Source organism: Rhinolophus sinicus, linkage group LG10, assembly GCF_036562045.2.
Source record: "Rhinolophus sinicus isolate RSC01 linkage group LG10, ASM3656204v1, whole genome shotgun sequence".
Lineage (NCBI taxonomy): Eukaryota > Metazoa > Chordata > Mammalia > Chiroptera > Rhinolophidae > Rhinolophus > Rhinolophus sinicus.
This window is the reverse complement of record NC_133759.1, coordinates 34,372,708-34,397,929: the sequence shown is the minus strand read 5'-3', so window position 1 is coordinate 34,397,929 and position 25,222 is coordinate 34,372,708. Positions and strand designations below refer to the sequence as shown.

At 45.9% G+C, this 25,222-nt stretch overlaps 1 protein-coding gene across 4 annotated transcripts in view; it reads right to left on the bottom strand.

Annotated features, from left to right (window-relative positions):
• The window catches only part of EPHB1 (EPH receptor B1), a 420,104-nt gene that overhangs the window by 94,263 nt on the left and 300,619 nt on the right, over nt 1-25,222 (bottom strand). For all 4 annotated transcript variants that reach the window (XM_019748047.2, XM_074312877.1, XM_019748058.2 and 1 more), the window contains one exon: nt 20,069-20,404. In XM_019748047.2, the coding sequence (XP_019603606.1) occupies nt 20,069-20,404 (336 nt within the window). The remainder of the gene's footprint in view (nt 1-20,068; nt 20,405-25,222) is intronic.

Below are 25,222 nucleotides of genomic sequence, written 5' to 3'. Positions count from 1 at the left end.
GAGTTGGCATTTGACTATAGGGATTTACATGTATCTCTTCACCTTTATGATGTTAAATTTGGCCTATTAATCTAGTAAACCAGAATGCTTGCTGATCCTGATTCAACTATTACATGCACCTTCTCTTCCTCCCAACTTAGTATCCTGGCCCAATTCATTAATTAATTGATGAAACAAATATTTATTGAGCATTGGCTATGTGCCAGGCACTGTGCTAGGTTCTAGAGATTCCATAGTGAATGGAATAAAATTCCTTTTCCTCACAGAACTTATTTGCTAGTGGAAGGATTCAGAGACTAGATGTAATAAATGAAGCAATCGCAAGGTATGTTAAAAATATTAAGTATAACAGGAAAAACAATAGAGGAGAAGAGAAGGGATACAGAATGCCAAAGTGTAGGAGGCGGCTGGGAGAAGGCTGCCACTCTAAAGCACGTGGTCAGCAAGGCCTGCCTGAGAAGTAGGGGCAGGAGCACAAGGTTGACGGAGGGGAGGGCGGGAGACATGCAGCTACCGGGAGAAGAGCCCTTGAGAGGGAACGGCCCGGGCAAAGCTCCTGAGGTAGGAGCAGCCTGGTATTTCAGGGGAACAGGAAAGAGCCAGTGGGGCTGGAACAGAAGCCAGGCCACAGAGTAGGATCCTGAGACACAGAGTAGGACACTAAGAAGCCTTTGGCTTTTTACTCTGAGTGAGATGGGGAACTATGGGAGGGTCGTGAACAGGGGAGTGACATGATTTGACTTGTATGTTAACGGTATCACTCTCTGCTGTGTTGAATAGAATGCAGGGGCCACGTAAAAGCTGAAAGACCGATCCTAATGCTGTTACAATAATCCAGCTGCCAGAGCACGGTTACTTAGACCAGGCTGGGAGCAGTGGCGGTGGGGAGAGCAAAGTGGGCAGATTCTGAATACATTTAGAATATCTCAATGGATGGAGGATGCGGAATACGAAGAAATAGAAGAGTCAACGTGATTCCACAGTTTTTGGCTTGAGCAACTGGAAGGTGGGGCCGCCATGAACTGATCTCAGGCAAAACATCAGTAGAAGCCGTTTGAGAGGAAAGAGCAGGTGCTCCTCTCAGGTGTGAGATGCCCAAGATGTTGCAGAGGAGACACTGAGTAGGCAAATGCATGCATAAGAGGTCCAGACTGGAGACAGACACTTAAAGTCGTCAGTATTTCAAAGATACTGAAAGCAGCAGAGCTGGCAGAGAGCACCAAGGGAATGAGTAGCATAGAATAGATGTTCTAAGATTCAGGAAATGAGGAGGGACTAGCCAAGGGGCCTGAGAAGAAAAGGCCATGAGGTAGAAGGAAACAAGAGGCATGATCACCTAGAAACCCAGGGGCAACAAGCATTCCCAGGAGGAGAGAATGTGTCAAACGCTGCTGCTAAATCACGTAAAATGAAACTAGGAACTGAGCATGGATTTAGCAACAGCCTAGATGGTTAATGGTGTGGATGGCTTATGATCATCTTTTCCAAGACTTTGTGTGCATTGTGCAGAGCCATGGAGAGGATAAAGGCGCTTCAGGGAAGGTGAGGCATTTTCCAGAGTCAGTCAGGTCATTGGCGGGGTGGGGGTGGGGTGGGGGTGGGGGGTCCCAATGGTATCCCACTAAGATGGGCAGAGAATGGCTTCTGATAAGCCTCCTTTCCCCCATTACCACCACTGCTCACTGTGCAGCACGGGCTGCCCTTTCAGACCTATGTGAAAACACGATTCCATGTTGTTACTCATGCTGTCAGAGCCACACAGGTTTTCAGCATCCTTCTGCCCTGAGAGCTGAAGCATCATGTATTAAAAATTGAAAAGCGGAATCCTAATGGCATGAGGACTTTTGTTTTTCTTTGCTTCTAATCCCTGGAAAGCCATCATTTAAGATTCAACATATTTGCCAAACATTGGGCCAGGCCCCTGCTCTAATTACTGGGGACAGAAGGACAAGTAAGAAAATCACAGCCTTGCCCTGAAGAACTTTGGAGTCTAGATGGGGTCAGATGATAAAGAAGAAATCATAGGGCAGGATACAGAGGCACTCGGTAGCCAAAACCCACTGAGAGGAACGCCCCTGTTACACAGATGGCAAACACCTCCCAGCTGCCAAGCTGCAGCCGCAGAGCCAGGAGAAGTTGCCAGAGGGTAAAGGTCACCCCCACCTGCATTTCTCAGATTTATGGCAATGACAGGATGCTCACAGATCCATCCCATGGCAGGTTGTTTAATCTCACACAGGTCACTGTAAGTGTCTTACGTTTTAATTGAGATGGGATTTAGAACATGGGAGAAAGTAAGAAAGTATTACCCTTCCACCCTGAAAATCAGGGGCAGCTTACATGTGGTGCTCTGCCATAGTGATTAACTACAGTGATACATTTTTTTTCTCCCTTCTCCAAGTGCAATGCCACCGCTGAATCTGGTGCTTTACATGCTATGAAGCCTTCAGACAAAACAGAAAATAAAAATGAGCGCAGGTATCCACTCAAACACCAACTTCTAGCAAAACTAAGGCAGACTAAGGAGAGATGAGAAGATTGCTTAAAGAAGCAGCCCCTAGGACCCCCAGATATGCTGATTCCAACAGTAAATCCTGGCCAATTGTCTTTTCTCCAAAACCTGCATCCTCAGATGAAGGAGCAGTTTCAATGAACTCTTGAAAGATTCCCTCTTTTACAAGCACACAAAACACTTTTGATTAAATTAAACGTGCTACTGAGAGAGGAAATGAAACTATAGAGTTCATAAAATTATTAATATTTAGGAAAGAAGCAAATGTAGACCTTTAGAAAAAGTAAAAGTAAAGAATTAGTTTAAGGACTATTTGGAAAGCAGATACTGAGGCTGAAGAAAGATGTATTTGGCCTAAAGAGGAGATGCTAAAAAATAAAATAAACAAATATAATCAAAATTGCCCTGCATTCTTTCTTAGCCAAATAAGGAGGCTGACCCAACAGGAAGCTGGGATTCAAAGAAGAGAGGGGGAAGCAATGCAAAGTGTCCTGTCAGTCACTGATGAAAAATCAACTAAGGGCTCGAACAGAATGAAAACCAGGAATATCTGATAAGAGAATCTAGAGCTAATATAAGAGGCCCTTTAATGTGTCTAAAGCAGAAAGAGACTCCAACTTCAAACCTCGTTGGTCAAGGGGCTCTGGGATGGAGATAACGCAAAGGCAGGCCAAGTGAGTCCTTGTCTCTGTTTTTTTGCCCAGGACAACTTTGGGAAGCTGTTACTCCCAAATTGCTTCTGAAGCCAACAGATCCAAGATAGTACATCACACACATCCAGCAGCAAAAGGGCACACAACCTAAACTAACTAATGAGCTGTGTAGAAATTGGAGGGACAGGATGGCCCCCACTATAAGTTATGAAAGAACTCACAGGAGACAAGGGAGAAGTATTAGCCCAAACTGGCCACAGGTCACTGCCAGTGACATCAGAGATTTGGCCTGGCCGACTACCAGCCAGCCTTCCATGTGTAAGAAGGGCTCCAAAGGAGATCACAGGGCTTGCAATCCTGTGAGGCTAATTCTGTGTCGGTGATGGAGGCAGGAATCAATCTCAGCTATTAATAACCCCCAACCTAGACCCTGGAGTCTTAATGTGTGGAAGCCTTGCTGTCATATCTCAGGTTCACCTGGACCATATATTTTTATTTATCACATTCCTTGACCCTTTAATTTAATTAGTGACTTGCTCATGTTCAAAGTTTTCTTTTTACTAATTTTTCCCCCCTTATTTGATAGGAGCATTTCCCCCTAACAATTAAGTATCTCAGATTCCAAAATGTGAGAATGAGTTGATGCTTTTTTTCCCTAGGACAATTACTGAGGTCTAATGTATTATCTTTATTAAAATTATTTTTTACACTTGAATTTTACTAATCACGGTTACTCCAATAAATTTCATAAAAAATTAAAAAATAATAAGAAGAGAATAAAATGTAATTTTATGCATATATAAAAAACAAAAATGTTATTTCCTAATGTCTTAATTGATTTTTGTGTAAAAATAATTCTTCCAATAGTTTTAACCATAATCCATTTGGGATATAATAAATCATATAACAGTTTATTATGTTAAAATGTTTTATTTAAGACATCAAAAGTATAAGTAGTTTTAAAGAAAAATAATAGCAAAACATACCTACAGTCAAAATTAAGTTGATCTATTGGAGTAAAGTGTTTGAAGAGGTTATACAAATATGAAATTGGATTTCAGAGTTCAGCAAATCTCCTCTAAGGGGAAAAGTGTTGCTTCTGTGGGTGGAAATCAGGCTGGGGACAGCCTTGCTCAGAGGCCACCTGTCACCTGCCCTAGGAGCTAAGCTGAGGTGCAGGTCACAGCTGAGTCTCCTCTACCTTGGCTCATGTGATAGCACTATCAAGTCTCCCGGAAGATAAATGGTGTTCAGTTAGGGGGATTTTCATATCTGAACTTCCAAGGAGACCCATGGAAATGGGAATCTATCTGCCTCCCTCACAATGACTCATGCCGGCCAGGGTAGGGGAGCTTTCCTGGGCCCTTTCACATGATTTGTGGGGAGAAGTCCTACTAGTGACCCCTCATAGCGATGCTGCTTCTCCAGCCTCAACAGTGCACCTGAAGATTGGCAGCCACTTCTACCATCCTGTACTTCGCTTTTTCTAGGACAAATGTCCATCAGTTGATAGGCATTTGGGTTGTTTCTACATTTTGGCTGTTGTCAATGATGCTGCTAAGAACATTTATGTATAAATTTCTGCACAGATCTATGTTTGTATTTACCTTGGGTATATGCCTCGTGGAATTCCTGGATCATATGGTAATGCTAACCTTTTCTATTCTTTCTAGACTAGCATGTCCCAGCCAAATCATCCTTAAACTAACCACCTGTAATCCATACCATAGATCCAAGCTGTGAAGAAAACAAGGTGGGCGAGGGAATGTAATAAGGAGCCAAGCACCCCAGCTCAGGGCAGTAGAAATTAGCAGAAATAAAGAACAGCTATGGTCAGGGCTCTGCAGATGCTGCAGAGGCTGTAAAACACGAATATAAATCCTTATGTTATGAATTTTTCATATGTTCTGAGGATGTGCCCTGTGTAGTCCATTGGTCCTTCCAACTAGATCCAGTCCACCAGGCCAGGGGACTTGGGGACCACCCCAAAGTCTCCTTCTGGATCCACCACTGTTCACATATGCAAATCAGTCCCTGGGCATTGTTCCCCAGGGTACATGTGAAAAGCACGGTCCAATGACAGCCTTGGGTATTTATTTGATAAAAATCTTTAAGGAAATAAATAAGCATGTCAACCCAGGCAGGGTGGAAGCAATGGATATGAATGGATTTGGAGAAAGGGAACGCTAGCAGTGGGGGGTCCCCGGAGAGTAGTGTGATAAATGTTCCAGAAGACAGATGGTTCCCATCTCAAGATGACCAGAAGTTTTTCTGGGAAGTAATCTAGGAAATAAACAATGGGGTGCCTTGTCCTTGAGGATAAAGAGACCCAGTAATGCTGAGAAGAGGTGTGTCATGGCCCGCTCTTCCTATGCTATGATCCAAGAGTCACAAATGCTCTATAACTTTGTCCCTGCCTTTCTCCTGGACTTGTCACCAGTATCTCCTTATACCTAATATCCTGTCCCGACTCACTTGTCCACCTCTGGGTCTCTGCACTGCAAAGTGACTGCAGCCAGAATAATATTTCCAAAGCTCGATTTACCCACATTTTCTGATGCTTAAAATCCTTCAATGGCTCCCCATTGGAAAATGTCCCAACTCTCTCTTTAAGGTTTAAAATGTAGCAGCCACCAACCAATGCAGACTACCTCCCACTGCTCCCTCTCAGGAACCCACTGCTCTCAACTAACTGCTCCACTCACTGTATCCCAGCAGAACTCAGCTGTTGAGATCTCTGCCTGTGGAACCACCTGCTCTGGCCACCTCTCTTCATAACTCCACCAGCCTTCAGACACCCAGATCAGGCCACACACTGCCTCGGGTTAGCCCTGCCAGACCATGTCCCCCAGAGGCCCCCTTCCCTCCTCCCAACTCAAAGTCTTACTTTAATAACTCACTTGGCTGTAATCACCACCTTGGGACACAGTGCACTGTCATCTAACTTTCCAGGTGCTCTCCATCACTGGAATAAACTCTTTAGAACATAAGTCAATAAACTCTTTAGAACATAAGAAGATCAGTGTTTAGCCTCTTTCCACCTTATTAGTACATAATTGATAGTCAGTAAAAGTTTGCCTTTCCTGGAATAATTGCAGTTTTTTTCTCTGAAAACATCAGAAGTAAAAGAGGTCAGGAAGTTATGTAGCTGCACCTACCATGAATATTGGCCTTCAAAGGAGAAAGGTGTGTAGGGAGGGGAGGCAGGGCTGTGATTTTGCAGTCTGCAGCTGCAGAGGAATATGAGCGGGTCTAAATATAGTGGCCCCAAGGGAGTGGGGACAGAAGTGTGGTGTAGAGGCAGAAGCAGGGAGGCTGGGGCCATCTCCATCTCACTGTTTCAGCTGAAATGTTACCCTAATGTTAGTAGTTGTTTAACTTTTCTTCTTTTTGCGCTGTGGAATCCTTTCTGCAAACAAAATGTTCCTTGTAGCATAGTGCAAAACAGAACAATTCAGAGCTGTTCTGGGTGAATCAGAAGTGGGAGCCCCTGAGCCTCCGGGACAATCCTTTTCCTGTCTCCCCAACTCAGACTCTGAAGGGTCCATAGAGAGATCCAAAAATGTTGGCCAGTCTCCAGAAGTCCCCTTGAGGCTTCCGATTAAATTCTGTGAATTCCTAAAAGGTATGGGTGATGAGATTGAGAGTGAGGAGTTGGGGTGGGTTTCCTTACATGAAACACATTCTTAGGACAAAACAACAACAAAACTATATTTAAATGTTAGTGAAAGACTTCAGGCCCACAAGTGCTGATGACAAAAAAGAACAGTTTACACACAAATAAATTGTGCAAATGAATTGTGCATAGATGAATTGTGTTTTTTCCGACATTTCTATTTTAGGAGATAACTTTGTTGAGAAGGTACTGCTTAGATAACAGGTTCTCCCTCTGTTGATGAAAACTCATTTCATTGCACAAATATGCTTGGATTTTACATTAAGAAGCCTGACTCATTAAATATGTTTGGTGCAGTAACACTTCTGGTCAAAGTAGATTAAATAAATAAGCAATTAGTTTTGAGACTGGGTATGAATACAAAAGCAGAATTAATTCTTTTTCTAATTGTTTTTCCCTATTGTGGATGCTGACTTCTTTGCTTTCACTCTGGGCCGAGCCTTGAGATGACTCCAACACCCCCTTCCAACCTCCCTCTCCACCTTGGTGTCACCCTGGGGACAGAAGGCTGCTTTGAGTGGGTGACATCAATTTGATGCTGTTGTAGAATATTGGCTGAGTCTCGTCATAGGCTCAAAGGAGCAGAGATGCGAGAGAAAGTGAGGGTTCAGGCCTGGGTGGCTGAGTTGGCCCCATACCCCCAGATAAGTGCCTCCTTCCCAGGTTTGGTTCCAAGCCAAGGGATGTATGACAACTAGGGGTTGGGTTTAGGGGCTGATGGGGGGGGGGTGTCTTTATTGGGACCATCCACCTGACCCTGCTAGTTCTCAAAACGTGGGCCCAGATCAGCATCACCTGGGGAGGAATGCAGACTCTTGAGCACCAGCACAGACTTTCTGAATCAGAAACTCTGAAGGTGGGGCGCAACAATCTGTGTGTCGTGCGGGGAGGCCTGCAGGGTCTCTGGTCCCGCTCCCCACATAAGAACGCAGGATAAGGTGAGGCCAAAAAGGAACACCCATGGAGCCATAGGCAGGGGAGTCATACCACTACGGTCTCACTGGAGGCTGGGTTCACTGGACGTGCGACCTGCTGTCCGTTTTGTCTGCAACCCACTGACGACTCTCTTTCACTCTCCTCCACTCTCCTCGGCTCTCCTTCGTAGCCGCAGCAGTTATATTAGTGGCTAATGGCTCAATGGCTACAGCTGACGGCCAACCAGCCCCAGCTGATAGCCATCTACTATCCGAGCCAGCACCCCTCCACGTGAGGCCGAGAGCCTGTAAACTACTTTCTGGGGCTCTGCCCCCACACTGTGTTTTAACAAGCCTCCCAGGGGATTCTGACGCCCGCTCAAGTTTGAGAACTATTTGTCTGGAAATCTAGAAATCAGAATGGTAAACTTTGAAAGGGTATTCAAGGTCATTCAGTTTTCCGTCAACTCTTACAATTTATGGATTAGAGCACCGAGGGCAAGAGAGTGAAAATAACTTCCCTAAGTCCTCAGCAGTTTCCAGCAGAGCCAGAAATAGCCCTGCTTCCTGTCAGCATCAGGGCCTTTTCTCCCCTCCCCCTACACGCACACACCCAGAACTCTCTTGAGGATGCTGAGCAGTGGGGAGGCACTCATGGATGGGTGCTGCCTGGTCCCTCAGGGAGATCAGAGGTCCTCTCCAAGGGGGAAGAGTGCAGAGCCCTGTGCCAGAGGAGGAGGCATCCAGGCTAATGGGGTCCTGGGGTCCCTTGTGCCTCCTAGATCCCCCTGCCTGGCGTCTCCTTCCTGTGGGGGTAACCAGAAGGTACACCCGGAAAGGATAGCAAACCTGAACGCTGTGGGGCCCTATGGTGGCAAGAGGTGTGAAGGGGTGTGTAGGTTAGAGGGGTTCTTGTCAGATGATGCCTGTCCTGGGCAGGCACCCCAGGGTGGCTATGAGAGCAGCTCAGGAGACCCGTCAGGACTCACGTGGCAGGTGGGGCTGGTCCTCAGCACCGCCTCCCGCAAGCCTGTGAGCCTTTTCTGCTGTGGGACCGCAGCAGTGGCAACTCTGCTTTGTTGAATGTTTAGTCACAGAAGGCAGTTCTGTGGAAACATTAGCGCTGGAGTGGCCACAGGAGAGGAAAGAAAACCCTACAGCAGGCTGTGTGCCCCTCACTCCCTGGCTGTCATGCACAAGTGTTCAGCAGAGCACCTATCACAGCTGAAGTTGCTCCCTTTTTAAAGCCACAAATTCCAGTCTCTGCTTCCTCATGGCAACCTCTAATGAGCCCACTGCACCTCTGTTGGCCTCACCTGGCCCTGCCAGCCTTGACTTCCACCCAATGCATCAGCCTTCTCCATTTTTGTTATCCCTCATTAACCAGCTTAGGTTCTATCTCTGCAATAACATAATCGACGATACGCCCTTTACCCCCAGGCCTGTGTTGCCTTTATCTTTTCATAAGATACAACCAGCAAAACTCGACCCACGAGAGGCCCACAATCAATAAATTTCCTGTAGGGTCTGCTCTCTAGCAGCCAGGCACTGCTGAGAAAGTCACATAACAGGACATATGGGAAGCTTTGTAAATACATGATCCCCAACTTCAAATGAACCCTCAACACTTTCTGAAAATGCTGAATTTCTCTGGTTAATTCCATCTCCCATTCTCTGCAATGGCACTGCCAAACTTTTTGCATTCTCCTTCCACCTTCCACACCAATACTCTCTCTTCACTCTCAGCAACCAAGCTTATCCCCCACCTCACAGAGAAAATAGAAGCCTGAATATCCAACTGCATAAATAGTACCTCAACTTGGGTACCCCAAATCTCCACAAATCACACATGCACAGAACTAAACCCACCTCCCCTTGCCACCATCCCTGAACACTTCTGGGAGCCCCTGGCATGTCTCCCACATATTTGCAAACCATCCTCTCATTCTCCTGCTTTGGTTTCTTAGTGCTCGATGTCAGCTGCCTACAAGACCCCTGAAGGAAAGCATTTCACCAAGCCAGATTTCTAGTCCGCTCCCTGAGGTGAGGACCTGTGGTTCCCCTGTACTCCCTCAGGCAGCACCCCACTCAACCCAACCCCAACAGCCCTGTCCCCTGCTTAGTTGCAGCACCTTGTCACCTAGCCTCAAGACTCCCTGCTGTGCTCAAACCTCACCCTGTTCCTCCTGCAAAGCCACCTTCCTTGCCCTCCCAGTCCTCGTCCTGGGCCTTCACTCCCTTCCAGGGCACCTGATGAACCAACTGACACAAGAGGTCCTGTCTGCAGCCAGCCCTCTGCACTCCCACCTTCTCACAAGCTTCCTTCCCCACATGTAAACCCAGTCCTAAAAACAAATGCCAGCCCACTGGTTTATGAGGTGCCACCAGACTGTGAACGTTAGGTAAGGCCGGCCAGGACATCCTGGAACAGGACACCATGTGAGCTGCAGAGATTACTAGGGGCGGGAGACCTGGTCTTCAGGAGCTCTCAGTCTATCAGAAGAAATATGGCATAAGCACCTGTAAAATGAATGCACATTCAAGAACTCGTTGTGGCATCCTTATAACTAGTACAGCTCAGAGAAGGGCAACACACGTCAGGATTTTCTACGGTACAAATAGGCTCACAGGGGATGAACGGGCCCTTGTCCTCCTGAGCTCTTCAGGATAGACAACGCATTTGCTCTGTCCCAAGAAGGAAAGGAAGGAGAGGGAGGGAGAGAGAGAGAGAGAGAGAGAGAGAGAGAGAGAGAGAGAGAGAGAAAAAAAAGGAAGGGAGGGAAGGAGGGAGGGAGGGAGGGAGGGGGGAAGGGAGGGGCACACATTTAAATGGCTTGATTCTATCCTTCTACACTTGGCTCTCAGAGGGAAACTGACCCCGAGGTCTGGGGAGGAGGATGGCAAAGAGTCTCCCTTGCACTGGAAAGTATTTGTGGCCCAGCATTGCCTTTATTTACCCAGAACATTTAATGTGCCTTTTTTCCCCATCTCTCACATCCGCTCAGAGAAAATGTTAATTTTCTGAAATTAAACACTTAGCTTGATTACTGTTTTGTTAATTGCTGCATTCAAAAACCCCTGGTGCTCCTGCCTGTTTAACATGGATGGTGCTGTGAAAATGATAGGCACAGAGCTGGTGTGCAGGTGGACAGACAACAGCAATGGAATGTCGCCCTGACTGCCCCCAACTGTGCTTGCTCAAGCAGCTGAGTCTCTGCCCATGGGGGAAGGGGCAGACCAGGTCATAGCAGGTGCCTCTCTCAGGGCCATGTTTTGGGAGGACAATGCACCCAGGAAGTACTACGTCTCACCAACATCTGGGAGAACATAGGAGCCTAACTCCAATCAGAGCACCCGCCCAAAGATGCCTGAGGACAGAAAGACCACAGAGAGAACTTAAGCTGCGCCATTTGCTGATGCCTGAGGTTAGTTGAAGGAAGATTGAGGCATTTTCACCATACATTTATTTGATAATTTCTTAATCTATTCAATGAACATTTATTGAACGCTATTATTTCCAGCACCTAGCTAGACACTGGGGAACAATAGCTAATAAGATGGATACAGGACATGCTCTCTAGGAGATTACAGTCGGCTCACGGAGCAGACATTTGCTGGAGGAGCACAGAGTGGACACATCACCAGACTCCCCCGTCCTCCTATCCACTTTGCTGGAGGCGTCAGGCAAACAGCACTATCTCCTAATCCAACTAGAGGTGCCCTCTGCAGTGAGGGTTTTAACAATCTCATTCGGACTTCAAACAGGGTAAGGTACTTAACTCCAATCTCACTGGCAGCAGCCTGGGCCAAGATGGGGTAAAGTGAGCAAATAGGTACCCATAGGCATCCTCTCAGGGATGCAGGGCGAGGCTTTCTCAGCTGTTTTGGAGATGTTAGCAGTGTCACTAGCCACTGCGCGGACCTGGAAGAGGGAGAATTCCCACATTCAACTACAGTATGGTCCAGCAGGTGACATCTGTCCACATGAAGTTCCAATTGGTCAGTTAGTAAATAATAAAACCTCCCACCCACCACTGTCACTGTACAGCAACAACCACCACAGATTGAAATGCTCTCTAGCCACTTGATGTGGTTACACCTTAACTTTTGGAAAGTGAGAGCAGGCATTACAGCAGGTTGTGGTACCAAGAGTCCAGTTGAGGGACCCCAAGTCCCTTCCCAGAGAGTCACATGCTTATCTGTCACTTTTCTGGGCCTCTGATCCCAGTCTCAGTGAGTGCTATGGACTAGAACGTGAGCTCCGCAAGGCACGAGTTTCCGTGTGTTGTTTGCTACTGTGTTTCCCGTGCCCGGAGCTGTGCATGGTACTCAGAAAGCCTCAGAACGTATTTGCTGAGTAAGTGAATGAACCAGAGCAGAAACGTGGAAAGTAGTCACAAAGACCGTGTTGAATGAATTAATAATACATTTCCAAAGTTAAAGTACTTAAACAAACAAACCCTTGTGAGTGTGCTTGAATCTCACTGTGTTCCTTGGAGCGGAGCAGGGCTCCTGGCATATCCTAAAATCAGTCCCTTACATTTTCCTGCCAGGACCCACAGAGGACGAAGCTACCAAGTCACCTGGCTGACCCGGAGACATCACCTGGCCACCTGTGGACCACCAGGACATATTCAGATCACCACACATCAGCCAAACATTTATATACTAACTCATATGTGGGGACTAAAGGAAACTGGCAAGTATTTATCAAGGGTCTCTGGGGCTAGCGCTGTGTGGTCCCTCCCTCATGAAGCTGGGGCAGGTGAGAAAGTCTGAATTCTCCACAGAACTCACCATCTAGTTGATAGCCCCAAGCCTGCCGGGGATGGAAGCCATGACTTTGGTCATGGTCAGTGCTACCTGCCAACTTGCTCAGCTCAGCAGACAACACACCACCATTTTGCAAATGGCAAGGACCTTTCTGAGGTTACTTGGAAGTTCCTTCTCAATGCCAGGGCTTAAGAAACAATAAAAACATCCTTTTTAGAATTAACAAGGAGAAGAAAGCATTGAACTATGAAATTGGATTAAGAACAGTGAAAATTTCATTTACTTAGGGTTTTTAAACTTTTCTTTATTAACTGCAATAAAAGTTTTCTTTAAAGTCATTCCAGGATTTTTAAAGTTCTGGCTCAATCTTTTCTCTGCTCTGGAGCAAATTTCGCCTGCTAATTTCCAAGGAGACAAGCCCTTAAAAATGAACTAGTTTTAGCATATGGATCTTAACACTCTAAATTTTTACAGGCAGCAGTGTAATATTGTTTTAATATTTAATTTTGAGATTTACATAATATCTTTCCTCCAAAGACCTCAATATATTGCAATATCATAAAATTTCTTTCATATTCAAAGATTATTCTTTATGCATGCAAATACTATATTTAACTAAGGAATAATGCAAATTAGGTAATGTATTCAGAGAAATCAGTGGGCTAGGTAATTCTTCTGTAGGAAAAGTAGTGTCTCAGTAACTTAATTGTCTAGGAACCTCAAAAATGCCTTAAAAATGGACAAACTATAGAGGCTTGTGACTATTAACAGAAGTAGTATATGTATTTTTTCAATCAAGTTAAGTAATGGATTGTGTCTGTGTTGTGGGCACGTTGGATATGTTAGTATTCCACATACAATCGGCACAGCAGGCCATTTATGAACTGTGTGGAATATAAATGTCAGATATCAATATAAATATCTGCTGGTGGCATCACAAAAGCAAAGGGAAAATTGTCGCTTCCCCAAACATGCGACAAGGAAAGACAGACGAGCTTCTCTGAGCTGCAGGATCAGCCTGCGCTGGGTACATAGGTTCTGGCTCCACTCCTGCCTTCAGTATTAACTCATTGGGATGCAAACGTCACTGCTCTCCTTTCTAGTGCTCACTCTTTCCTCATAGAATGGACAAATTGATACCTGTCATTTATCTGATATAGATGACATTAATCCCAAACAAAGAGACAGAGAGGCTTTGAAAGGAAAGAGCCCAGGAAGAAAAAAATCCAGCAAATTGCTGTCTGGCTCAGGACATATTCTCAGAAATGATGCTCATCTCCATAGCATGGTTTACAACATGATTCTCTATCCCCGGTCTCATTCGATTGTCACACACCACTAGAAAGCAGGTGTCATTAAGTCCCATTTTATAGTTGAGAAAAGAAGGATCGTGGCAGTTCAATAAACTTGCATGAGTCACATAAGGAGCAGAGAAAGGTTACCAACCCCAAAACTCCCCAGCTGCACCCCTGCCACCAGGAGAGCCCAAGGGATGAGGGAGGTGACTGTCCCATGGTGGAATGAGACTGGAACAGTACAGCACGTTCACCTTTTGAGCTTGAGTAAATCAAATTAGCCCTCTGAATCAAAGGTTGGAAACCACAGCCAAAAGGCCAAATCTAGCACTGGATTTGTTCGAGTCTCAAATGTTCTAAAATTTTTTAATTAGTTGTCAACGTTTTACATTTGGGTTTTCAGCTTATAAGATATGGCAACACTGGTTATGGTACCCCGTACTGGAGCTGAGGAGGGGCTGCCCCTGTTCCCTTCAGTTCCCCGTTATCCCCACCACTCCATATGGCCTGAAACCTGCTTTGTTCCTCTCCCTTGCCTGCCTGGCCTCATGGATCTTTGAGTTGGTTCTCTCTGGCTAAGATGGTCCCCAACTCACTAACTTAATCTGGCTACAATTTGATTTTATGGATGTGCTGGTCTGATTTGTCTTATTTACTTTTTCCAAGATTTCCTCTGAGGTCCCCTTCCCCAACTCTGACACTCTGAGTCTAGTTGGCAGAAAAGAGAAGTAAAGTTTGTCATTCACTTTAATTCTCTCTGACAGCTGGATGATCCAGCCATCAGTCTGAATCTGGGGCCAGGTGCCAGAGAGTGACTGGGGGAGTTAGTGGTGATAACAACCTCTCTGCAGATCTCTTGGCCACAGGAACAGGGAGAGTTCCACCTGATCTGGTCTATTTTAAACTCAAGGCAGCTGTATTCAGTGCAAGGCTGCATCCCTGAAGACCTCACATAAATCTGAGCTTGCATAATTCATGACCAACCCTGACCAAAGATGATGGACAATTTTTTGACAGCTAAAGTGGCCTAGCTATGTGGCAATCGCTTAGAGAGACCTTAAAACGTACACAGCTTGCCATAATACAATTTTTTATCAATCAGAGGATAAAATGGCCACAAACTTGAGTTTGAAACCCCAAAACATCATTTGCTGGCTGTGAGATGCTGAGCAAATTCCCAAAGCACTCTGGCTCCAGTTTCTTCATCTGACCCGCCTCATCTTTGTAAAGAAGAACATGGAGGGGCTTGGCACGATGGAAGTGCTAAAAAAAAATGGCAGTTCTCTGCCACTGCCTATGGGCTGGGAGAGGATCCTCTCCTGCTAGTCTCCTAGCAATACAAGATCCTTGAGTTGTCTGACTACATACATGACGGGGGTTCATCACGGAAGGAGAGGGAGGCTCTGGATTTCAGGACTCAGCAGACCCTTCCGTGCTTGCCTGTGTAAGAAGAACTATATTTATTGTGCGTCCAGTGGACCAGAAGATGATTACAAAACCTCCTATAGTCTCTTCTTAGATCACAACCCCTGGGGTCAAGAAAAGCCTGTTGGTGACTTTCTGTGATGGAATGAGACCAAACATAACCCTTTTTGTTGGGTACCTACATCAGCTAAGATACGCTGCCTGCCTCTTTTTGGCAGGGCTCACGAGAGCAGCACCATACAGCATCAATACAGCACGCCTGGGCAGCCCCGAGAAAGAAGAGATGACAATCCTGTGTGTGGTGAACAGTAAGATCTGCATGCCTGGCCACAGATGAGATCCATAACTCCTAAACAGAGGAGGGCCAGCCCAGTGCAGCGAGCAACTACCCAAAATAGAGTCGAATGTTCGTGAGCATCAGGTTTCAGCTCAAGTCCAGAACCACGTGGCAGCCAACGTGCCCAAACCCTTCTCTCATGGGACCCTTATGTCCATTGTCAGGACCCAATTCACCTTGCAAACAACTTGCACTCCTCAACACAAACCCATCTCCCATCTCGATCCAGAGGCAAGGAAAAGCCTTTGATGGTTCGGTGTCACAATGAAAATTATGGAAGGGTAACAGGGGCTGTGAGATCCCTTCCTGTCAGCAGGATGGCATTGGTGGGCTCTGAATAACCCTTCCATGGTTGGAGAATATGGTATGGACAGCCCAGAGGGACTGTCTACCTTTTAGGACAGGAAACAGGAAGGCAAAAATAGAGGTGATGTCCTGCTGACTCTCCTCTAATCCTAGATTCTCCAAACCCATTTTAGCCTCCGCTTCTGTATCAGAAAAATGGAAACAATAATGCCCAAGTTAGAGGGTAATTATGAGGATCAAATGAGTCCCTGTATTTCATAATTATTTGTCAAGTCAAAAGAAACATAAATATGAGGTGTGACCTATAATCACTGTTGCCTACTCCTCAATCAGGACCCACTCAGTGGCGGTCCCCAACTATTTCAGTTTGGGTCGTTCCAGACACAGAATGGACACTCAATAAACGCTATGAGTTGACTTAATGATTGATCCCAGGACTTCTCTTGATCAAATTCTTTACCTGCCATCTACTGACTCGTGACCTGACCAGTAGAAGAGTGGTGGCTAGAGGCACTGACAGGGGTCACACTATACCATGAGGTTGGGGTGGGGAAGCTGACCTGGATCTCCACCAGTGTGGAAAAATTCAGGGTGCCCTGGAAAGGAGTGAGACATGTCATGACTTATTGGTGATACATGAGTCCATCCACCTCATCCCTTCATGGTTGTGACTCATTAGGTTTTTTTATGATGCCTGTTATTTAGTCTCTCTTTCATCTCTTATAAAATGTAGCTTCCATTCATGTTTCTAAACTGTTCTTGCTTTATAGGCTCAAGGGCTTATTTTGAAGGTTCTCACTTAAATAAATTATCTGCTGATTGAAGACAGTTTGCATTCACCTGTGGATTCACCAAAGCAGTGTGATAGCACCACGTCCTCAGAGCCTCACCACCCACAGATTCGAAACCACTGGTCAACTTGACATTTATTTTATAATAGCCATATGCCACCAAGAAGCAGTTGCATGCTTCGCTTATTGACTATCAACTTTCTGACACCCAAATTCTAGAATTCCCAAAGAGAAAGCATAGATTGAAAGGTGACAATGGGACTGGGCCAACAAAATCCAGGAAGGTTAAGAATAAGGGTGGGGGGGACAAAGGGAATAAGAATGGGTGAGAAAAATGTTTCTTCACGTCCTCTGCCCATTTTTCAATTGGATTGTTTGGTTTTTTGGTGTTGAATTGAATGAATTTTTTATAAATTTTGGATATTAACCCCTTACCAGATATATCATTGGCAAATATCTTCTCCAATTCAGTAGGCTCCCTTTTTGTTTTATTGATAGTTTCCTTAGCTGTGAAAAAACTTTTTAGTTTGACGTAATCCCATATGTTTATTTTTTCTCTTACTTCCTTTGCCTGAGGGGATATATCAGTAAAAATATTACTCTGGGTAATGTCTGTAAACTGTAGAATAGGTAATTGGATAAAGAAGACGTGGTCCATATCTACAATGGACTGTCATGTGGCCATTAAAAAGAATGCAATCTTACCATCTACAATAACATGGATGGACCTGGAGGGTATTATGCTAAGTGAAATAAGTTAGACAGAGGAAGAGAAATACCATATGATCTCACTTATATGTGGAATAAGGAACAAAATAAATGGACAAACAAAACAGAAACAGACTCATTGATACAGAGAACAAACTGATGGGTGCCAGATGGGAAGAGGGTTGAGGGGGCTGGGTGGAACAGGAGAAGGAATTAGGAAGTACAAGTTGGTAGCTACAAAATAGTCATGGGAATGTAAAGTACAGCATAGGGAATATATCAATAATATTGGATTAACTATGTATGGAGCCAGGTGGATAATCAACTTATCGGGGTGATCACTTCATAAATTATATAAATGTATAACCACTGTGCTTCTGTATACTTGAAAGTAATCTAAAATAATATTGAATATCAAGTATAATTGAAAAATAAAAAACTGAAAGGAAGATATTACATCTTCAATCTCCCCGCCCCCCCAAAAAAAAAGAATGGGTGAGGATAAAGTAAGTATTTTGAATGTTGGTCATGCAGGGCCCCTTGCAGAAGCCCTGGTCCCTCAGCTCCACTGCAGCTTGGGAAGGTGCAGATGGCAAGACAAGCAGATGGGCAGGTTTGGGAATAGCAGGGAAAGGAAAGGGGGGGGGGCAGAAATCAAAGCAAACCAATATAAGTGGCAGGTTTGTTCACACATGCTTAGAAAGAGAAAAGACAGCCAAGCCCAGCAGAACACGACAGCCTGGCAGGATTATTATTCCCAGAAGCTGGGACACTAAAATATTTCAGCCAGTTTTCTGCCTTAAACTCTGCAAGGGAAATACTGCTAACAAAAGCTGCCCATGTTACATGCTCAACATGATGCCGAAATTACCACTCCCTTTTCTTTGGGTAAGACAGACTGTCACAACCTTTGTCTCCATAGTACCGAGCTGTGGTGACCAGCTGGAGGCTCCCACACTTCCCGTCTTATTTTCTCACTGCACATGTATGCATGTAAACACGTGACCATATACATACATACAAACATGCACACATGAACACGTGCACACACTCTCCAGCAACAACGCAGCCATCTGGACAATCATGGTCTCCTGCGACACCTCTTTTCTTCTCTGTTCTGACAGCTTAAACCCAAGCATCATCTGCCATCAAAGATGCCTGGTATTAAAAGACGCAGCACAAGCTGACGATGAGGAGGTGAGGAGAAGAAGAGGATGGAGTAGGAAAGAAGAGGTCAAGAAGCAGGAAGTACGTGGAGGGAGAGAGCAAAGAGAAATACTTGGGTCCTGCGATTCCACTAACAAGCAGTCAGTTTAGAATTTGTTGATTGAGAAAAATCCATAATTCCAAATAACATCACAGTTCACTGCCTACGACCCCCGTCGTTGTTTACAGACGTGATGTTTACTTCCCCTCTGCAGCCTTGCACCATCAGCCCTGGGGAGAGAGTGTTCATTTCTCTCTAACTCCCCTGGTATTTCATGCACGTGGCTAGCACATACTGCTTAGCATACATCACCTTGCAGCTTTGTATGTCCTGTCCATGTCCTGTAAATTCTTCAATTCATGAGGTTCATGGGAGTAACAATGACGTCCCAGTATCACTTGTATCCCTCCCTCACATCCACAGCTTGGCATACAGTAGGTGCTAACATGCTAATAACTGTCTTTTAATAATGAGTCAATAAATAAATAAATACATGCATGAACTGACTGGTTAAATGGATATAAAAAGAGATGGGTTGTTGCAAGATGTGTGAAAAGTCATAGAGAGAAAAGTTCAGAAGAGCAAGAGATATAGAAATAAAGAGAGGAGAAGAAAATGTTTTGAGCTGTGCATGCCACCAGGAGGTACTGGCCATCAGGAATGATCTATTGCCAACTATGTGAGGTCTCCATAACACTGTAGCATTCATCTGAGCTAACTATAAAGGAGAATGCACTCTTGAATTACACGGGTTTAATTGAAATGTAATCTGTAATGGTAATATTGACTTAATCGCATGATTACTGGAAAGTTTCTTTTATTGTATTTTCTTTTTTTTAAATTAAAGTTTATTGGGGTGACAATTGTTAGTAAAATCACATAGATTTCAGGTGTATAATTCTGTATTACATCATCTATATATCACATTGTGTGTTCACCACCCAGAGTCAGTTCTGCTTCCATCACCATGTGTTTGACCCCTTTACCCTCATCTACCACCCCCCACCCCCTTACCCTCTGGAAACCACTAAACTATTGTCTGTGTCTTTATTGTATTTTCTAATAGAGTAGCACTGGTGTTTTCAAGACCAAGCAGGGCTTCTACTCATCCATCTACCCATCTATCCATCTGTCCATCCATCCTTCTGTCTATCCATCCGTCTTTCCAAGGGCATTGTTGAGTCCCAGCTGGATGCAGAGCACTGGGTCCTACTCTGGCTTGGATATACATCTTTGTTTTTGTGCTGGGCACAAGAAAATCCCTCAGAGTCCAGCTCCCTTTCAGAAGTGAAACCTGACACCTATTTCCTCCACGGCCACAGATGCCCGTCACCTGACAGCTTCAGTCCTAGGAGGAGGCCTGCGGGCATACTAACAGGATGGGTGTGACTGCAGTTTTGTTCCTGCACAGAGATGGACAAAGAGCCAGCCACACAGACAGAAAGAAGGGCACAGACGCCTCCAGACTTACCAGCTTGGTTTGTTGTGATGTTGACAGAGACGTGCTGTGGGGGGAAGGGGCTCTTGCTGGAGACTCCATTGATGGCTTGGATGTCAAAGGTGTAGGGGGTATGAGCCCACAAGCTGCTGATGGAGACACGGCACTCAGTCAGGCCCAGCTGCTTTGGCACAAACTCCACGTTGTCGTCGCATCGGGAGCAGCTCCGACGGTCTGCCCGGCACTTTTTACAGATGATGTTGTAGGTGACATCATCCCTCCCACCTGTCTCTCTTGGAGGGTGCCACTCCAGAATGATGGATGTCTCATTGACGATGGAGATGACGTTTCTGGGACCTGATGGAACACCTGTAAGGAGACAAAGAAGGGCCCAGTGAGTGTGCAAGAAGTTTCCTTGTCCAACATCCCTTCATCTATCGTCGGTGTGTTCCCACCCTTGTCACACGCATACATCCCCTCCCCTCCTTCAATCCTAAAGCTCCATGCTTCAACCTACTCTGAGAAAAAATGGTGGACAGAAATGACAGCCTGTCCCAATTCCCTTTGCAGTCATCCCCACTGGGCTTCTCCTTCTTTCAGTCACGTGTGCCAAGGGAAAGGAGGATGTGAAAACCTGGGTTCAAGTCTCTGTTCTTAGGATCAAGCCACATCTTCCAGCTTTAGTGGCAATGACATGAATGTATATTGGACACTGATTGGATTCTTTGTCTTTTCTTCATAGGTGTAGAACTCAAGGGTTGAGGGATCTGAGTCGACTACCAAAAGCCCCAACATATCCTCACATCCTGCACAAAATCTCACACAGTCTGAGATCTACGTAGTGGGTGCATGGTGGTGGGCATGTTTCTCTGTAGGTCCGGCTGCCAGAACACCGGGATAGATGAATACTCACATTACACAAGCTTTAGTGCCCAAAGACAAGAAGCAAGGTTGGTGAAAGAGTCATGCAGCCACCATGTTTGACTCCATGACAGAAAGGCAGAGGGGGTTGTTCCAGACACTCTGCTAGCTACTTTGCATGCACTTAACACCCCACCCCCCATAAAACCTACTGGGAAGATACAGTCATTAACTCAATTTTATAGAAAGAGAAACTAAAGCTGAGAATGGGAACTGGCTATAGACCTTGTGGGCTACAAGAACTGAAGCAAGTATGAACACATGTACCTGCCTGATGCCTGATTCCAAAGCTTATGTTTTTAACTATATCCCTGCGCTGCCTGCTAGTGAAACCGGCTCTTTTCCAACTAAGGGAAAGCTATGTCCAACCCCAAACTTGCACTGACACAGTCCTGCAAATGTTGGTGGTAGGGTCACCCGAGAGTCGAACAGACTCTCTCTCCTACAAACCAGCCAGGCTCACTGGGACTCAAGAAGGGCAGCTTCTTCCCTCTGGACAGCTCTGTCTATGACTGCTGTTCTCACTCTGGCAAAGGGCCTTGTTGAAAACCCTATGAAGGCTGGTTCTTCGTAGGAGGGTAAAATGTTGCTAAATTAATGGCCAGTCTGGGGCATTTTCAGATTAAGTTGGAGAATCTCCTGCCAAAGGACAGAACAGATCACAGCCTCAGGTTCCCAAGCTGAGCTTTGCATCTCCCCAATGTCTAACTGATGGAAATGAATCCTGCCCGGAAGCCCCCCCCACCCCCCTTCCAAATGCCAGGTCTGCTGGAGCAGCCGCTCCAGATAGTAATGCATTCAGGATACACGGACGTGACTGTCGCCAGCTGAATGAAGACATGTGTAAAGTGGTTCATGCTGGAGACAGGAATCAAATGCCAACACACAAAATGAGGGAATAACAACAAGGTCGGGGGGCACCAGGGAAGGATTCTGTGTTGAATCAGTCAACAGCAACAGCAGTGAGAGCAGAAAGCAAATATTAAATCGAATTCTATTAAAACATGAAAGAAAATCAGTACTGTACTATATAAAGCCCATTAGGCCTGAGCTAAAGCACAACTTTCATGCACACTTGTGACAAGGCAGGATTCATGAAGCATTTTTACCAAAGTCTTGCAAATAGCATTCAAGAATTCCCCACCCATGTGCCCAGGGATCAAATCCATTTCTTTTTGAATCTGCACACAGCCAGCACTGGGCAGGCAGTCAGTCCCGCCCTAGGTGGGCTCTTCCTGGGCAGAGCCTCACCTTGCATTGTTCATTAACATCTGTATTGGCCAGTGCCTGTCTGGGACATGTCTGTTTGCTCAGACTGATGAGACTCAGGCCACAAGCTCCCAGTGGTCAATGCCATTGCTTCTTGTATCACTTTCACAGGAGATGGCCCAGCCTCAGCCACAGGCCACTGTCTCTCATACTTGTAATAAATACATTCACTGAGTACTTGCTCTATGCCAGGTGTGGGGCAAATCCTTTCACAATGTTATCTTATTGCATCCTCGGGCCATCCTAAGGCTACCACTCAGATAGCAGTCTTGGGCAGAGGGGCAGACACACGTACTGTCCTGGATAGTGACCAGCCATCCCTCCCACCCTATAAAGACCACCCTCCTCATTTATCTCCTCATTCCCTTGACCTTCAACTTCACCCGCTCTCTCTCCAGCTTCTCCACTTAAATTTGCATAAGTCATTGCTGTTTTAAAATTAAAACACCGTCACCTGGCATCTCTCTACATTGCATGTCCTCTCTTTACCAAGCTTTTCCAGCCAAGCTTTTCCAAAGTGGAGTCACACTTGCTGGCTTTCCTCTCTCCCTGCTCCACCAACTGCAGCCTGTTACTGCCCCCTCCTCCATCACACCTGCTGCTCCTTTTGGCCTCCTGTTTAACATGTCCAGGAAACATAATTCAGTCCTTCCCTTCCTTGTCACCCTGCGTTGCCTCCAGTCAGACCCGGAGAGTCACATTTTCTGTGTCCCATAGCACACAGCTCCATTCCCTTTTCTTCAGGTCTTTCCCTTCCTCTAACTGCCCCATCGCCTCATAACAAAGGGCTTCGTCAATTGTCCTGCCCTACTGCAAAAGCATCCTAATGAATTCTCCAGCATCGCTTTGCATCTGTCCCATCCATTCTCTCCTGTGAGTTCCCAAATGTGCATGGAGTCACAGTGTTCCTCTGCTCAACCCCAATGATCCATAAGTTGACCCTCCTGTCCACATCTTTCAGATGACCTTGATATCATCTCCGGCCACTTGACCTTCATCCTGCAGTGTGGCCAATAGGAAGAGTCTTGTGTACACTAAACTCTCTCCAGACTCCTGAGCCTTGGAACAGTGCCCTGTCCTCTGTCTGGCTTTTTTTCCTTCTATCTGGTTGATGAACTCCTGCTCACACTTCAAGATCCAGTACCCATTCCACCAGGTTTCCCTGATGCTCAGTCATACATTCTAGCTCTGGGCTTCCATAAGCTCATTCGCAGACACTGAACCCAGATTCCATCATCGCATTGTGAGGGTCTCTTCCTGTGTCATCCACACCTCACTGTGGCCTCCTGGTGGACAGGGGCTGGTGGCTGACTTTTCTCCATGATCTCCATGTCTAACACGTTATTACCTAAGGGAGGCCCCTTCCACCTGGTTTTTGACCTCTATTCAGTGTTCAAGGCTTCAGGTGACATGTATGTACCCCTCTCCAGCATGAGACAGGATGCCCTGCTGTGGGGCTGATGGAGGACATGGCAGCGGCAGCAATAAGGACCCACTGTTGTGACACTAAGTGGGAGAGGCTTTGGTGAGACAAAAGTGGCAAGTGAGGAGCAGGTATGGAGAGGCCTGTCCTGTCCCTGATGTAATGGTGTCCATGGCAGCTGGGAGACCCACCTCATCAGTGCTATTCCATGTCTGTTCACTTGCTCCCCACGTAGGAAGAAAAGCAATGAGTTTTCAGGGAGGATTTTCATGTTTATTTAGAAAGCACCTTCAAACGAAGCTACCACTTCTTCTCATCTATGGATGCATTCCAGAGCGAAGGTATCTGTGGGGCACGAATGGGGGCCGATGGAGTCTGTGGTTGCTGAGTCTAGGACTGTATAAATCTGAATTGTTTCCTTCCAAGGAGCAGGAATAGACCTGGGTGGCCTTCTCCTGGAGACAGACTCGGAGAGCTAGGAGAACATGAACATGCCCTGCTCTGGGTCCTTCCCTAGTCACCTCTTCCTCGGCAGGTTGTATCTTGTCACCTCAGGGCCCAGCACAGGCCACGGCTCACAGTGTGTATCTGTGGAAGTGGTCTGAGTCTGGACCACAAACAATGACTGGGGCCCCATTCATTACTCATCTGTTCACTCATTCACTCCTTTAACAAATATTCCTTATACTGTTCTAGGCACCCGGGAGACAGGAAAAAGCAAGACAGGCAAGCTTATGCTCCAATGGAGCCAACACTGTGGTGAGAGGAAAGTGACAGGAAAGAAGGAAACACAGAGATAAATGAGATGATTTCAGATAAGAACAAGTGCTAAGAAATAAAACAACCCTCAGGCTCTGATTGCCTCCCAACAATGCTTATAGCTCCTGTCCCTTTTCCCATGGCTGCTGCAGGCCAAGCATGCCAGGGCCCAGTGTTTGGGTGGCTACAATGATGATGGTGCCAGGTCTCTGCTCCACGGTCCTGATGATAAGGACACATTCCTACAAGTAAGCTGGTTGGCCTCTTCTGTGCCTGAATGAAGAGTCTGACCAGACCAGGTTTGGCCTTTGAATAAATCTCTCTAGAGAAATGTGCTAAGGCCACTTCCTACCCATCCAGACTGCACTCCCTGGATTTGGGGCTCTACCCCTGCAGGAAGTATTTGTCCAGAACCAGGACACCAAGCAACATCCTCAGGAAGGAGGCTAGTTGAGACAACCAAACAAAAAATGTTTAAAGAAGAGTAGAGGGAGGCCAGAGGGAGAAGAAAATCTCTCATCTCATTTTGCAAAAACACTCAGGAGGTGCAGTGGCAGGGCTCAGGGCCAAGGTCTCCTTGTCTAAGCCCCCTACTCTTGATCCACACCCTTGTTTTCCTTAATTACATAGAGATAGGCTTTTTGAAGCCTCTCTGATCTGTTGCCATGGTTACTACTGATGGAAGCTTCATGTTAAAAAGGCTAGGAAAACTCAGTCCATTAAAAGGATGGGAAAACTACTGAACTGTGATTCTCTATTTGGGTGGGGGGAACATGGTGGGTCTTGGATTATGGGGATGGGGCTCAATGTCTTCC